General features: G+C 39.1%; 1 protein-coding gene across 1 annotated transcript; it reads right to left on the reverse strand.

Annotated features, from left to right (window-relative positions):
* Positions 1–253: 253 nt before the first annotated feature.
* RB195_013852 (uncharacterized protein) lies at positions 254–5,406 on the reverse strand (the record flags this gene model as incomplete). Its single annotated transcript, XM_064203852.1, has 11 exons — positions 254–367; positions 1,006–1,084; positions 1,502–1,602; positions 1,658–1,789; positions 1,853–2,050; positions 3,379–3,456; positions 3,515–3,638; positions 3,695–3,876; positions 3,984–4,055; positions 4,452–4,810; positions 5,259–5,406. The coding sequence occupies 11 exons, from the start codon at positions 5,404–5,406 to the stop codon at positions 254–256; spliced, it is 1,587 nt and encodes a 528-aa protein (XP_064059733.1).
* Positions 5,407–17,294: the final 11,888 nt, after the last annotated feature.

A 17,294-nucleotide genomic window follows, 5' to 3' on the forward strand; every position in this document is an offset into this window, starting at 1 on the left:
AACGTAGCGAAATGAACGGAGCTCAATACTATTGAATCGTCTAAGCGGCAGTGGATAGGAAATGTTTCCAGTGCTACACGTCTTTATCACAGATAAATTATGTAAGTGGGTGAAATACAATAAAATAAGATTCCTAGTGACTTGAGATAGCTTGTCAGCATAAAGTTAAGAGACGAATTGGAGGTTAGCTAGAGAAGGAAGTGAAGGTGGCTATCGTTTCGCTGTGAAATGTGGGTTCGGTTCAGCGTGCCTATTACGCAGGTGCTTGGTACTCGTCGGGTCCAAACAACCGGAAAGCATCGAACCAGCCACCATGAGTGATTGAAAAGAGTTGTGGATACTGATTGATTACGAGGACGAGAGTTGTCTGCAAAATGAAATCATTTCGGAAAATTTCGGAAAAAAATGAAAAAAAAATTTAATGGAAATAATAACTAATGTTATTTGACGTGAAGAAGTGTTGTCCTCACCTGTTCCCAACTTTTGCTTACAAATTTTAATTTTTGATGAGAAGAGTGGTACGTTTTGCGGTGATTTACGATGATTAGCGCTTGAGAGTGAAAAAAGGTCAGTTGTAAAGGTTAATAGTTGTTGGGGGCGGGTGTAGTGTAGCGGTTAGAGGTTCCGCTTCCTGCACAATCGATCGGAGGTTCGAATCCGCCCTAGTGCTCACCAAGCCTTTCATCCCTCCGGGGTCGATAAATTGGTACCAGACTTGTCTGGGAGGATAAAAGCACTGACTTGACACATCGGCTAGCCACCGCAAGTCATTGTATAGGCCAGATACACGTTCGTAAACCTCAAACGATTCTGAATTGAAGTGAACGTGGGGGCGCATTCCAAGCGGATTGATTAACGCCAGAAACTTTAACTTTAACTTTAATAGTTGTTGGTAGGTGCTTGCGTCGATATGTGCTTGAGGCCGGTGCCAGCGTATGAGTGAAGTCCGAGGGGTGTTTACTTGAAGTATGGATAGTGGAATCTCCAGAAACAGTGATGACGTACCTGATCGTCGTCAACCTTATTGCGGTATGTTAACTCGATGAATTTTCGATGAACAAGTGTATGTAGTTGACCGACAGAGCTGCAACAGCAAAACAGGCACTAGTATGTACTGAGTTATGTATTTGTGTATTAGAACTTGTTCATTCACGCCAATTTTTTAGAATGTAATGAATTGAGGGGCGCAAAGTAAGTATCTAAAACATACTGAACTAGGACTTATAGAAATCTTATAAGGAATCCCATGATATGCAGAAGAGTTGTGAGGAACGGTATTCCAGAAGGTGTAATGTTGATCCATTCTTCATGAGACATTTGATTACATGGACAATTATAAGAACTGTTCGGGTTTTCCTCGTTATCCAAAGTTCAATTTACCGTTAGCAGTGCGAAAAGGTTGCGCTTGTCTTTTTGTTATTTCTACACTCGCTTTCAATTACAATTATTCTGTCGTAGGATAAGAAGCAAGGAGAAAAGAAGGGATGAATTATCGGCTCACCGTTTATCTCCTGCAACAAATCCGCCCGAAACAACCGACCAATTCCGTCGGTATAAGCTGTCAATCGTGTAACCAGATATTAAATCGTGAACGGGAGTAAGCTGAAATACTTCTCCTAGAAAATCCATGGTAATTCTCTACAAAGGTTTTGCTCACCTTTATAAGAGAGATCTTGTTTCGGGGAAATCGTGGTTTCCATCTGTTATTGAATGGGAACACACTTTGGTTGCCGTGACCATATCCAGCATCGATCCAAACGAAAAATTCGGTGGAGAAAGGATCTTCCAACTAAAATATGGAGTAGATGTCATCTACTCGATTTCATAGATGCAGCTGTTTTGCCAAGCTCACCGACACATTGTAGAGGAAATAGCTTTTTGAGTTCACCAAAACATTGTATTCGGCGCTCCGCGCTTCAGGATGATCTCTCATTGCTGGATCCCAAATTGAACGCCATAAACGGTCATTTTGTCTTTCTTCCTTTATGATTTTGCTAGCAGCGTCGAGATGACGGTAGAGCGGAAGGTCGTTAAGTGTGATGAGATGTATCTGAAGAGCATGCTCTAAGGCTAATGGGAATTCGGGTTTTTTTTTTTTGCAAAGAGGGTGTTTTCATCTTTCTTAACAGAAAAAGATTCACAGAAGATGAGAGTGATGACTGCTTCTGTCAATGATAATGGTTTTAAGGGAAAAGAAGAGCTCATGTTTAGCTTTATTCTGTTCCTTAAAAATTGTGGACTTGATAAGAGACAAGTTTTTTTGAGTATGCAATAAGTATAATAAAAGAGATACTAGTAGAGAAGAATATGAAACTTAAATCAAACCTGAAACATCGAACATCTTATTATTTATAATCGTGGATTAACAAGTGATTATTATTATTTTTTCTGGGGGAAGAGAGAGGAGAGGAGTAGTAGGAACTAGATGTGTGATACAGTGCTTGGAAGAAATTTCTCTTGTCATCCAGCTTTTTTTTGTTTGGTTGTCCGAACTTTATGGGTAGTCGCTGTGTATTAGAACTAAGAAAGAGGAAATAGCGATGGCGTATTTCTGCTGCCTCACTATCCTGCCCCTTATGTTTTTTTTTTAAATTAAGTTTCATTATGGAACTTCATTTAAAGGCGTCATACCAGAAAATTGATGATGTTGGAATCTCTCCACAGAAAATAGGGTTGGATCATAAATATGAGCGCTATCGCGCTCGAATTTCCTTAAGCATCCAGAAAAACGGGGTGGAAAACTAATCGAACTCGGTACCTAACGTGTCACGTGCGTGAGCGCAGGCACAGCGGCGTCTGCGAGCGAGGGGCAATCAGTGTCCCAGTGATGGTGTCTCTCTCCTTTGCTGACAGGTGCGGTGCGTACACCTTCTCTGGCATAAGTGACGCGTTGTTAGGTGCCTCGCACGAAAATTCGATCGGGAAGGGCGTCTTCCACGCCGTTTTACACGACAGTTAGGGGGAAGTGGCGTGATTGCGTTCATAGTCGTGATCTACTTCCTCAGCCTTATCTTTTCGTTGAGACATCGCTTCATCATCGTTTTTGTGGTGTGCTGCCTTTAATGCAAAATAAAAAACAATGAAAATCTTCGCTTTTATAGTTCTCGATTACTGTGTCTGCCCGACCGCTTGCGAAGAGCCCAAGAAAATTCAAAAACTTTTGCCGACTGATACGTGCACCCTTTCTGATCTCTTCCGTGCCACAATTAAATGCATGTCACGGTTAACCGGGCAAACATGAGCAGTGAGCAGCGCATATGCTCTTTCAGGGATGGGTTTTTGATCTGATATTTACGTATGCAGATCATGCTAACACGTACAGTAATTGAACTATACAGTGCCTTGATTGTTTTGACTGTTGAGAATTGTAAAGCGTACCTTCGTTCGGTGCATTTCACCCATATTCTTCCTGTATTTATGGATGAAATCATAGCTTGAGGTATCCGTGAATATCACCTTAGATTTAAAAATCAGTTAGAAACATAGAGATCAAGCATATAAAAGACAAAATAACCATGTTGTTCTGTAGAGACAGCAGATTTTCCATGAATATATGGTATTGTTCAAGTGGGCGACGATACCTGTCCCAATCTCCTCGTCCAATGTCAATTAGAGCGGTGACGATGGTCACATCATCCCTGAATCATTATTACTATCCAGCACCTTGAAACGATCGAAATGACATTAAACTTACTTTTCTTCCGATGAAATCGTGGTAACGGGCTTTGTGTACAAAGGACGATGGGGATGAACGATTCTTGTTGGAGTGTGATGGGTAAGTGTCTCAACGGTAGGCTTTGTTTCTGGACGGTTAGTTACCGGAGATAATGGGCGATGAACTTCTATCCGGGAGCTATCAGTAGTTGGATCGGGCACCTGTAAAATAAGCACGAAAGGAATTTTCCTTCTGAAATTACAGAGGTTGGGAGAAATTCAGCTCGCTTTAAAAAGAGAAAGAGTTCTCATATTTTACAACTACTTACAAATATTCTATTGGTGGTAATATGGATTCTAATTGATGTGCTTGGGGGTGCAGTAGTAGTAGTTCTGTGGATCTGAAAATAAATTTACGACTTGCTTTGTCGCTCTTGGGCTTCAATCCCAATAATTCCTCAGATACATAATTTTTCCTACTAAGGATCTTATGTTGGTTTTCAGAACTGTATGCGTCAAACTCGCATTCAATGGATTTATTACTCTTTCCCTCTCTCTCTCCCTCTCTTTCCATCACCTCACATTTCCTCCTTCCTTCTCTCCCTTCTCCCGTCTCACTCCCCAGAGCGTTTTTTTTTGCTGCAATTTTCAGATTAGGTTTTTATGATAGAAAAAGCTGTCCGCGACATAAAATAATTTTGGAGAGTATGAATGAGGGAACTTGGAAAAAGTGAGTTTGAAAAGCCAGTACGATGACTGTCGTTGTTACCAGCTGATACTCAGTCCTAGGAACTTACAATGTGCGGGTGAATTCTGTGAATAGGTGTGTGATGGTGTCGATAGTGGTGCTCTTCCACATCAGTTCCTTGTCCATGTAATTTCGGATGTCGACGTTCGTAAGGCGGAATAATACGACGGGTCGTCCATACAATGGTGGTTCTCGAAGGTGTTGTCCTTGAAGAGGGTGTTCTTGAGGAGGTTATTCTTGATTGAGTGGTCCTTCGAGAGGGAGGTCTTGGTGTTCCCGAAGATGTGATTCGTGAGGGGAAGAGTCCTGGAGGTGTGAGACTATAGGGAGTCGTATTCACTCGGAATATGGAGCTTGTCGTCGCAACACTTGTGCTCGGCTCGCTTGTCACGGTGGAAGGTGTTAGATCTGCAAAAATGTTCTATTATATGTTATTTTATAATTTCAAGGACACAATTGCAGCTTCAAGCACTATGCCTATGGATGAGCTACCCACCAGTGGATTATACGCACTTGTAAAGGACCTCATGATTCACCACTGCGTCACGCTTAAAAAAGTGATTGTGTCTACAAATATGCAGGGCGTTCGACAATTTCCCCTCTCGTCATCTCTAGATCCTTGTCTTCGTGAGAAAAAAAAAACAAGATTCAAGGATGTACATCCAGCTTTTGGATTACTGTAGTCCTTTAGTATTTCTGCGATAATCGTAGTAATATGATAGCACTTATGAGCAAAAAAATGTATTTATCAGTCTTACTGTCGTTATTTCCCAATCTCTGGTAGTGAAGGACGCAATCTCGTGTGTGAATATTCGCATTTTCGTTAATACATAGAAGGACGCAAATAAAAACTCACCTTCGCTCAACTTCTTGCTAAGAATTGGCTTCGATCGATGCTGTTGTAGATCTTTCAAAAATCGTAGAATTTCAATGAGTCCATAAATATTGAGGAATAGAAATATTGTAGTGATTCCGACAATGAGGACGACATTGATATGTCTCATAATCGATGCCTACAGCTGAGTGTCGACCATACCTATTATAATTTTCCTTCTCTTTATTTCTTGGAAGTATCTTAACGCGAAGAATGGATAGATGTGAGAAGTGTGAGGATCACAAGAACTAAGTGTGCATTCGCCTCTTATGATGACAATGTATCTGACTGCTTTTTATAACTGCGACAGAGCCAATGGGAAGCGTGGAAAATTAATGAGAATTATTTCGAATACAACAAAGAAATCGTTGTATTTCGTAAAAAGCGCTTTTGAAAGCGAAAAAAATATTGAAATGAGGGATGTGGAAGAGGAAACCTAAACTCGCGAAGTTGACTAACTAAGAAGGTTTGAAAAAAAGAGGATCTTAGGATTGTGTAAACAATTGAGAGGGTGACTTAGAAGATCAAGTTCAAAACTGCTAGGCAAAATCAAAAGCTGGAAATCGAATGATAATGAAGATCACTTGTTAATGAAATTGATATGGGACGAAGAATTGAAGAATGAGGAAGTGGAATTGTTAGTGAAGTGGAACTCAGGAAAGTATGTAAGTGGCTCAAAAGAAAGAGCTTCAATCTCTTGTTTTCTTGTGTCGAGACTGTCTTCAGTGCTGCTTCCAAAGTTCCAAGGATTTTCATGAAATTCGTGCCTTCCCCCAATAGAACTATTTCGATGTTTGTTTGCTGTATTTTAAAAGGCTACGAAGCTGTAAACGTTGAAATTCTCAACGTCTACGACAAATCAGCCCCAACAAGAATCACTCTTAGTGCAAATCTTAAGTTAATAACAGAGACGTTGATGATTTTTCCCTGAAATTGAAACATAACTACAGTTTGCGTCAAAATCCTTCACCTGGGCGACCGCGACGCGTTTGGCACAGTGCGCAAGCGTCTGTGATAATAGATGCTAATTGCTCTGCCTTCCCTCAATCGAACACATGTCGCGGACGTTCAGACCAAGGATTTCAGTGATCAGAGACCGTTTTCTTGCGTCCGTATATAATTCGAGCAATCGGCGTGCGATTGAAATGAAATTCACAGTTGCGAGATTAAACTTTAAATTTTCAAGCGGAACTCAAATCTCCTTGGAATGTGGTTGATTGTAGAACAGAGAATTCCGAGAGCAACTGTAAGAGCGCTCTGAACTAGCAGCAAATTTATCGTCTGCATATTTTAAAATGAAAGACAACAAAAATTTTGAAAAAAAATTGAGAGTCTGTTCTATTATGGCTCGACATTTGTTACTGTTTATTAAATTATGGTCAGCAGCAACTAAATTCGTTGAATATATGTGAAAAAAAAATATTTTGGAAAGGAGAAAAATTTCCTTTTATCTCAAATAATCGACATTTGGGTGCAGAAAGTGAAAGTCACCATTGTTATGTCGCAAATTGATGACTAATCAAAATCTTTGGATTATTGCTGAGAAGAGGTGCTGAATGTCACGATTCCGCCACCACAACATGAGGGAGAAAAATTCTAGATAAAATTCTTAGATATTTTCTCGAAAAAGAACGAAATTTCAGATCAGAATAGCTGTTCTCTCGATCTACAGCTTATTCTAGTACTTGCAGTCAGTAGCATGAAATAAGAATCCTCATGAGAAATTTCTGTTCATAGCTTCATGAACCAATACTTTCTCCTATATAAATTTTCGCAAATACATTCACCACGTATGTAGGTTGAAAGTAGGGCGACGCAGTAGCACCAGTTCCATCTTTTGTAGGGAGTAGATGAATTATTAGAGAATTAGAGAATTATGAACGCAAAATAATAGACGTAAAATAATAATACAAATAATAATAATCCTGGAATAATGTAATGTATATTATAATGTGTAATAATATAATAGTAGAGTCATAGTAGTAGTCATAGCAGCCTTGTTCGATTTAGATTTATCCCTGGTGCAAAGTAGGAGCAGATTCTCTCTCCACTGCATTATTCGCGTTTTTAGTTGAGGGTGGTCCACCAAGTCTTGCTCGAAGGTGAGTAACCGGTTTAATGGTTCCCCCAATTCCCTTGTTTGTCCACCTCTTTTAAAGTCTTTGTGAACGAATAGATGGTTGATCGGATAAATCACTTGGTCAAAACTCAACTCACGCATCCAAGTAGTATTGTAGTGGTAGTAGAGTAAGGACGAAGAAGCTAGAAGAAGTGAACAAACTCTGGAGATTTCTAAGTAGAAAATCATGTTCTTCTTACGAGCACCTGGTTGCCGTCCGAACTGCTAAAAGCGTCGATTGACAGCTTTCGGAAGAATTCAGCATTCAAATTTTTCCTCGCTCAGGCATTCAAACAACTCGCCACAGTTTCACGATACTACGAGTCACAGCGATGTGTACGGAGTTGTTCACTGACCGCTGACGCATTGTTGCGAGCTGTGAAAATTTCAAACGACTCCTAGGAGGTGGACGATTCGAACTTCTGTCTAGTCTATTGCTGATTGAAATTATTATTTCAACAGCAGATCATTTTCGTTTATCCGGACCACAAAATTGCTCCGAAGTGCTTAATTAAGAAATTAGCCCTGAATTCTTCTTCAAATTTTGAAATTTCACCTTCGCTCTTGGTCATAAAAGCACGGAATTCAGGTAATCTTCACTTGTAGAAGAATTTCCCCTACTTTTGTACGATTGGTTGATCGTGCCATACTTCTTGGATTCCTCTCAGTCCTTGTTTACAAGGGTGATTAAGCTCTAAGAACTCCGCACAGAAGGAATAAGTAGTAGTTGTACAGCATTAGTTGTAAGCACAGCAAAACTATCTTTCATTCTTTAAAAGTTCTCAAAGGTACTGTACTTCATCTTCGTCGTTGAACCGAATTTTCACTGTTGACAGAAAGAGGGTTGATCATGGTAAGTGAAGGTTAGACCGTGAATCGGCAAAAACGATGCTGAAGCCTCCCGATCTATTCATAAAGCTAAAAAAATTTGATGGGTTCTTTTGCTAAAAATCTTTGACTTCTCCAAGGCCACAGCTGATAAAGACGTGTTAAGAATTACTATTGGAGAAGAAGATAGTTCCGTAGAGTTCCGCTCCTGAAATTCGCCACTATTTTTTCTCAGTGTCACTTGAATTTTAGGAGAAGATGAAGAGGGAATGAGTTACGGTTCTGCTTACTTACACTTGCTCCTTGTTTTGAAAGAACTGAACATGTGCAAGGAAGACTTTCCTAATTCTTTTATTTAAAAGTGCGGAGATGATAGTACCTCTGTATTGTTACACATCTATACATATACCTAGTGTTAAAAAGTGAATTTTTTTCCAAAACAGTGAAAAAGGGGACAAAAAATCCCAGGAAAGATGCAGTGAATAGTGCCCTACCGCTGGGCGTAAAACCCAAACAATGTTTTACACGACGTTCGCAAAAAAGTACACCCTGGCACACTTAAGTTAACGTTCCGAATCGCTTTATTGCTATCTCCAATTTCCCAAAATGAATTAAAGATTGTTCCGAATCCAGTACGAAAGAAAAAAAAAGAAACAGGACAGCCGGCACGAATGTCAACGGAGCTGACATCGCTTGATTGGACAGAGGTCAGCCGGCATGCCGAGTCCCGAAGATAAGCGAAATCAGCTGCCTATTCCAGTACTCGCCGAAAACCACAGACAGAAGGAGCTTGCCCCGAAAGATGTTTACGGGCCTTCCGAGATTATGTGAGATTTTCATAGATATGTTCATGATTGCGTGATGCTTGCGAACATTTTATGCAGACGAAAGCAAACAAATGCTAATGCTTTGATAAGGCGGTCAAACAACGTTCAGGCGGTCATGCGAACGAAATATGAGCTTCTGGGGAGGATAGAGGGCCACAAAGCAAACCCCACTCCATTATTCTATGGAAATTATTTGCACTCGCAGTGACCACTATTCAACATATTGCCAGTTTTATGACAGGAACGCTCAGCTTACACTAACGTAGGTATGCAGAGAGAACGGAAGGAAGTGGAAGGATTCCAAAAAATTTGCGAAAGTAACATCTCGACGAGGCCAGCTTACGTAGTTGAGTGATTCGAGCCGAGTGTGAGTAAATAGAAAACACCAACTCGTCGTTGAGGGAGTGTCGCTTTCTCAGCCGCAAAATGAAGCGGTCAAGTGCGATCGGTAAACTCTTTGACTTTTTTCGGTGCTCCGGGGAGCTCTGAGGAACCGGACATTGGTTTGAATAGGGTGACAAGTGTGCTTCTGTTCAGACATAGTGTCTTGTTTAGCCAATACCGGATTGAGGGCCATTTTGTCACAAACAACAAAAATACTTCAGAATAGATCCATTGAATGTTCTAAGGGGCGCCATTTCAGTGTTTTCCATGCATCAAAGGAAAATGATTCTCAGTAGATATGACTAATGAAAGGATTTCTTGCATGTTTTTTTGTGCTTTCTAAAGTGGCTGCAAAATTTTGTTTCTCAAGCGTAAGAATCCTTAAGTCTGGAATTTGCCACTGTTTCCGTAACTACATATATATAATATATTCATTTTTATATATAGTAAATGGGCGGAGTCAGGGTTAAAATTTCGAATTTTGCAAATCGAAGTGAGCTTAGCATCATTCGAAAGAGGGTCTGTCCGCAAGAAAAACTGCCTATTTCAAGCACTTCAAAAAACTCAAAGAGGCTATAGAAATCTCGTTTTGGGAAGACAGTCAAAATTTTCTCCAAATTGGTAACTTTAGAACCACGACCAGTTGTCTTCCAATGTTGGCGCCTAGACCACGTCTTGCAAAGAAAGGAGAGTTCTTGGTAAGTACCGAATCGCGAGATCTGAGCGTTCATTGGAACAAATAACGAAATATAGCAAAGTTGTAAGTTCGGCATTGAAAAAACTAGACGCCTTCAAAGCTTCTGACTTACGATTTGAACCATTGTAAAGAATGCATTGTTCACTTGAGGAAATTTCGAGCAAATTTTCCACAGCTAGAAAGGTATCCTTTTTATTGACCTTCAATGGAGCAATTTGTAAATTTCCGAAGAGAAAGCAAATTTCTGACCCATATATGATGTGGGCTACAAAAATGCTTCAAACAACCTCCTGATTACAAATATAATAAACATTTGATCTAATTTTTAAAAAAATAGCGGAAGTCCCACGAACACGTCTTCTTTCCTCGGAGATATATCCACGGGATATGCCATTGCAGACTGGGCAGGTGTGGAAGTAATTAGCGAAGGTTGCGGAAACTTTGCTTGTTTTCAGGTCGCACATTTATCAGAACTAAATTCTTGGAGTATATTTGAAATCAGCAGCTCATTCGACTTCGTTGTTTTGTTTTCAAATCTTAATTTTGCCTGCTCCCAAGGATTCCGACTGTTCGCGACGGGATTTTGGGACAGGAGTTGGAAGCGGTGCTGTAGTCGTCAGTAAAAAGGCTTGTGAAGTAGGTCCAAAGCAGTAGAATAATAAAAATATACACTAAATAAATAGCTATGGAGGTATTTGTAAATAACTAGGAAGGAAAGTGTATGATGAAATGAAATGTGCGTTAGATTAACGAAGAAAATGCCAACTTTTTTAGAAAGAAAAACTTTTAGAAATCAGATTAAGAAGAAATGATATGCTTAAAATTCTTGAAATTGTTCTACATCAAAAATGGAAGGAGGAAATTAGTTGAAGAAGGAAAAAATGGAAGAAAAAAAGGAGTGACTTACTGCTCTAAAACGAGTGATTGAGAGATTAAAATGTCGTCTGATTCAATTTTAAGAAATGGAAAACTGAAAAGTGGCTGATAGGTAGCGAACAAATGGGAATAAGATCGTATAAAATATGTTTCAGATGAAAAACGTTTGGAGCGTTGGGAGCGGTAATCCTGGCTGGTTTTCAAAACATCTGTCGGACAGAGAATAAAACAAAGTATAGTTATCTTCGTAAAGGCCACACAGACAGTGACGGCCAGTGATCAGAACGTCGTTGACATAACGTGCAGGTGTGCGTAGTGCAACCGGCGCCGCGCGAAAAGGCAAGGCTGCAACCACTCCGCACATCTGCAAATACAGAGGGAAAAGCCTTGGGTTCACCACTGAACCCTCTGGGATTGAACTCATCCTCTTCTCGCCCATTCAGCTCACAAATGTGGAAAAAGAAACGGAGAGTTGACAGTTAAAGATTTCAATAATTTAATAATAATATTTTCAATAATAATTTAGTAACTGCGAAAACATTTTTAAAATCAGAAGTTTTTTTTTTGCATCGAAAACTGCTAGCTTTTGCGAGAAAGGAATAACATGACCTACAGTTGGAGCTGCTCTCCGAGTTGAGCTCAAAGAATACGAGAGAAATCTCATTATACACGTATTTCTAGCAGAGAAACCATTTGGTCGTTCGTCTCAATTGTTTATACCAGCACAGAAGAACACACATACATAAAGAAGACTAACTGCATTATATTCATGCTGTTCCATCGGGAAAGGGGTTTTTTCTGGCCAGAACACATCTTTTAGAGAGGATCAATGTTGAACTTCAATTGAGAATAAAAATCAAGAACAAAAGTGTTTAGTTGATCCGACTACGCGGCTGGTGGTAGTTGAGATTTTAGGTAAATTTCTTTTTGATGTGAACAGAAAAGAAGGTTAGAAAACACTTTTCCTAATGTGGTAGAAAATTGAACTCATAAGGTAACCACTAGTGGCCACTTTTGCCTGTTGTCCTGGAATTTATTTATTTATTTATTTATTACGCTCAAAGAAATTAGAGCTATTAATAATGTGTTATTCTTTGGAAACGGGAAACGATTTCAGAAGTTAGAGTGCAGGACTTTTGGGCACCATTACAAAACTAACATTATAATATTTTTAGTTCACAATGAACTCCTTTGCATTTCATACCTATTTTCATCCTTTTTCACGTTTTTTTTTTGTTTTTCCACACATGTTTTTGCAGTATTTTACTGAAAGAAGTAATTGTGCTTCTTCTGCCTGAGACTCTTTCAACGGGCGCCTGTTGCAGGTATCGCACAGTTTTACTCCGTAGAGAGAGAGAGAGAGAGAGAGAGAGCTGCAGCTCTGTTTCACTACAGCAGTCGATACTTATGTCTACGTGAGCAACCGCGACGCACCCACAGCAACTAACTCCCTTCTTTCCTTCCTCATCAATCGAACGGGTATCGCTGTCGCCGTAATCGAACGGGTATCGCTGTCGCCGTAGGATAAACATAACCACAACGTCTATAGGTATGCCTTGAGGAGTTCTTGTGGAAAAAAAGGTTTCTCAAATTTTGGGAAGGTCTTAGAAAGTGATACGGGCAAAGTAATTCCTTCAAAACATTAGGAATGAAAACTCAGAGTTTTCCACTGAAGAGCGTGTGTAAGGGCTGCTCAAAGATACTAAGATATTAATTATCCATCGTTTGACACACTCGAAAAAAATGGCATTGGCCAGGGAGAAAAGGAATCGTATTATGCATAGATAACCTTGTGGCAGACTAACAACTGAGTCATCACAACATTCGCGGAGAGGTTCACTTGGTAATAAAAAAATAAAAAATTGACAAAAATGACAAATAGTAAAAAAGTAAATAAATATGATAGGAATTTTCGATGCGGATCACGAAACCTTAACTTTGGGGGATTACTTCATTTGGTTCTGCTTGGAATACACCAGTAAATTTAAATTTTCGGGCTTTCGGACTGGCCCTTATCGAAATCGAAATTTTAAGAAGAAAAGAGAATTTCTACTAAACTAAAATCACATGTGTCAGGTTCAAAAAACAACAAACTGGCAAACTTTCATCTCTGTGTGGTTTACATCATTTGAGATACAGATTTGACATGAAGATGTTTTCCCGCAACTCACCACCCACTTCTTCGCCTTCGCCTATTGTTTTGAAATTAGTCATCAAATTCGCGAAGCGATCAGAACGGCTCTCACTTTTGGTCTGTACTTTTTTTTTCTTGGAACAGTGTCATGGATTTTGGTATGGAATATGAGACGCTTGAATTACGAACCATTGTACCCGGAGGAAGGTAATTTTAGAAAATAAAAAACGGAAAGTATCGTATAACAACAGCAGCTTCTCATTCGACGTTATGTAGTGTAACTAAGCAGGAAGTAAAATGAGAAAAAGTGCAAGAATAGAAGATCTCAGCTGAGGTATACAGTTTCTGAGACGACCTATACGAAGATCAACGAAACCATGGGTCCTCCGGATGAGGATTCGGCGCACTCTGAAATCGCTTCAATACATTTTCGTTTTTGCCTTTGAATACATGCGCTACAAAAGTGTAAAACAATGAAAGGAGCTTTATTCTTTGTAAACAACACAATGAATCAGCGAGCTTCAAAAAAATATACACCAATTTTTGTTACCCTCTCGTTTTTGCTTCTTCACCGTCTTCAGAGGTTTAAACAGAGGTTGATTGAAATAAGTGTATTAATGTATATGATTTCCTTTTTAACCACCTCAAACAATCATCGAATTACTGAGCCTGGGTAGTGTGGTAAATGATGGAGTGAACGAAGGATTGTTCCAGTCAAGCTCCATTTAGACCTGTGAAGAAGGCGAATGAAACGAAAGCAACCAGAGGTTCTATCGAAAACCTCGAGGGCACACTATTAAAAAACATGAACAGAAGTATGTGGACGTTTCAGGATACGATACGATGTTCGTGTGGCAATCGTTGAGAAGTTGTTATTTTCACTCGAGACAATTTTTTTAGTCGTTTAGAGTCTGGCGTTACATCAGTTGGTGTTATTTACGTGAATTGCCTGATGTTCAGTTAGTGCGACCGCATCCCTATTGAGGCGGTGTTCTGGCAACGCCACTAAATGGGCTAAAAAGAAACAAACGAAGGAAATCCTAATTAAATTAATTAAATTAATAATCAAACAAATAATCAAACACCGAATTTCAAGCACTTGTTAATGAGGAATTTCAACAAGTTTACTAGTAATTGGTAATCCTATAAGTGATGTAGTGATAAGAAAATGAAATCCAGTTACATACTCTAAAAATGAAAAGAAGAACTCAGGGAATGTACATTGAATGCTTTTTTTTTCTCATTATGCATTCATAGGAAAAAGACTAGTGGCAGTTGTTAGGATCATTTTTGCTGTCCGCTGAACATATCGCTATGCTTAGGGAGGAATAAATTTTAGTGATATAAAATAATTCTTCTCAAAAATCTGGGTTAGCAACGTTAACATAAATGACCAGCTTATCAGTAATTTCCACTGTATGCGAAAATTGTATAATTGTTCAACGCTGAACTACTTTTAATAATGAGAAGAGGTGAATAGCCAACCACAGAAAAACTTCAATTTATAGTTTTGTACTCAACGTCATAGAGTATCAAGGACAGTTTTTAAATGCAAGGTCTTACGGAGCTTCTATGTCGTGTGATCTGGATCTTTTACAACGACGAAAAACAAAGAGGAAAAAATCTTAAAATCATCTGATTACTTTTTAAAACTATTTGACTGATTATTATTAGTTGTAATATTTTTATAATAATTATAATTCATAATCTGTTTTTATTTTTAACTCGTTAAATGTGACAATCTGATTAGGTTCACCGTTTATTAATGAGTCGATGTGGTATTTTTTCACACTTTTTTTCTATGGACTAAAATTTGTTGTGTTTCAGAAGTGCACGTTGTGACTGAGAGAAACGATGATGCGGATGAGCTGTAAGCAAAAAATGGGAAGCACAGGGATTTTCTCACGAAGTGTTTCTTTCCTGTGCTCAATCTTAACGTTTCCTACTTCCATTCTTTAAATCTTTTAAGTCTGTTTATTCATACTATGTCTAACTAATTTGTGAGGAAAACGAATGTATTGTAATCAAGAGGGAGGGGAAATTTAATTCCATTTAATTACTCAATAGCTATGCACCTTAAAAACTGAAAGAAATGTGGAGCTCAGAACAACCATCTCCAGTTTACTCGATGGCCTGTGGGCTAGGAAACAGAAACTAGCCAGTTCGGAGTCCCAACTAGAAGAAATGTGTGCACATTTTAAGCGGACCAAAAGAAAAGTAATTTTGTAAACCATTGCAGAGAATTTTGAGGAACAAAAAGAGTGAAATAAGCCTGAAGTAAATAAGGAAACCAAGAGAAGAATATGAGGAAAGGAAGTAAGGAAGAAGGAATATGAGGAAGAAAGCAAATACGAGGAAACGAATCTATGTATCGTGACTCGTAATTATATATAATACAAGATGTTATGTAATTATTACGAGTCAAATAAATAAATAGGACTTTTCAAAACATATATCGATCGATCCATCGTCTTTTTGCCTTTCCTGAAATATCGTAGGTCAAATCTATCCGGCAAAACTGGCGTCAATGGTATTGGGGAGTGAAACAATACTATGAATGAGAGTAATCAAGAATGAGACTTAGATTTCTTTTGGTGCACATACTCGGCTCTCTAATTTCCCTGGATAAGATCTCAAATCTCAATAATCTTAGAATTCTTAGTATTGAGAAGTGGTAGGAGCAGACAAGAAAAAATTGGAGTCGACTTCATTTGTATCAACATTGCTTCGGTCATCAGCGCAGCATTGGGTTAACCTATGAATACACTTTATCTTTTATCTTTTTTTTTGTAACAATTGCCTTAACAAGGCTTTTTCAATTCAAAATATACTTCCATCTTTTTCACTGACATTTAATGCTACTCTAGGAAAAAAATCTAGATTACCACACCGAGCTCGAAGTTATGCAGTTGAAAAAATTGCCTAACTCGCGGGATGATTGGGTGTTTGAGGACATGTCCGTTCATATCGCTAAGTGAACTGTGGCGACGAGTCCGCACCGACTCACTCACTTGCCGCGCCTTAGAGACCAGTCGAATAGAGAGCTCTTTGCAGACGCTCCTGGAGGACAAGGCCTGGCGAGTATAAACCAGTCACGGCAACTCCTCATTTTGCTCCTCCACATCCGCTAACTAATTTTAGATCCTACTTTCAAGCCTACATTCCACCGTCAGTAGTGATGTCAGATAGTATTACTAAAAAGTAAAATGCAAGTGTATCCAAAAAAAAAACATCCCAATATCTCTACACCCAATATTTGCATGCTACAGCTATGGTAACCCCTGCGACACCTATCTTCGTTGTAAGATTTAAGACCTGTGACCCTTGCGTGTCTCCACTACTGATGAAAAATTGAGGGGTTGAGCAGTAGTGATCACTACAGCTGTTCACTTACAATGAGTATTTTCCAAGAACAAAAACTTTTGCTAAAAATATAAAAAATACATATATCAAGAGTGATAGGAGAGTAGTAACCACGTCCTATCGCTCAGAATAAGAAATCAGAGATCAAAACCAGAGAAATTTCAGAGGTTGCTCTTTGTATCATCATTTTTGATACTTTTCTCCCAAAGATATATGATTTGGGATAACACTGCGGACAAGGTCTCAATCTTGGCATGGTGAAGTCGACGTCGCTTCCGGATTGGTGTCGCAGTCGATTTTCAGAACAAATTTACTGATTCCGTGTTTATTTCCAACTGAACTCCGAAACTTGACTCTCTCTCTCTCTCTTTATTCTCATTTTGTTTAAGCATGGAAGTAGTGGACTTCTAGACGGAGAGCGAGTTCATTGCCAACAGCTGTTGCTTGTCATCTTCTGTAGTAAATCACAGCACCTTCTGCAGTGAAGACGGTACACTTCTGAGCGGAGCGACTTTAAATTAAGATAAGATCAGGGTTGTGGTGACCAGCTAGGAGTCTAAAAAATTTTTAGGCAATGATAAAAGTATGTTAATATTTGCAGTGATTCTTTTTTAAAGGAAATTTTTGGGATTGTGAAGTTTGTGCTGAGAAAAAAAAACAAAATGCCAGACAGATGGAATAGATGGCCCAAAGCAGAGTGAGAATGAGGCAATGAGTCAAGTAACGGAACAGGCGCATGAAAAACGACAGAAAATGCATTGGGAGTGTTGGTGGTGATAGCACTGCTGTG

The sequence above is a fragment of the Necator americanus genome, chromosome V (genome assembly GCF_031761385.1).
Source record: "Necator americanus strain Aroian chromosome V, whole genome shotgun sequence".
Taxonomy (NCBI): domain Eukaryota; kingdom Metazoa; phylum Nematoda; class Chromadorea; order Rhabditida; family Ancylostomatidae; genus Necator; species Necator americanus.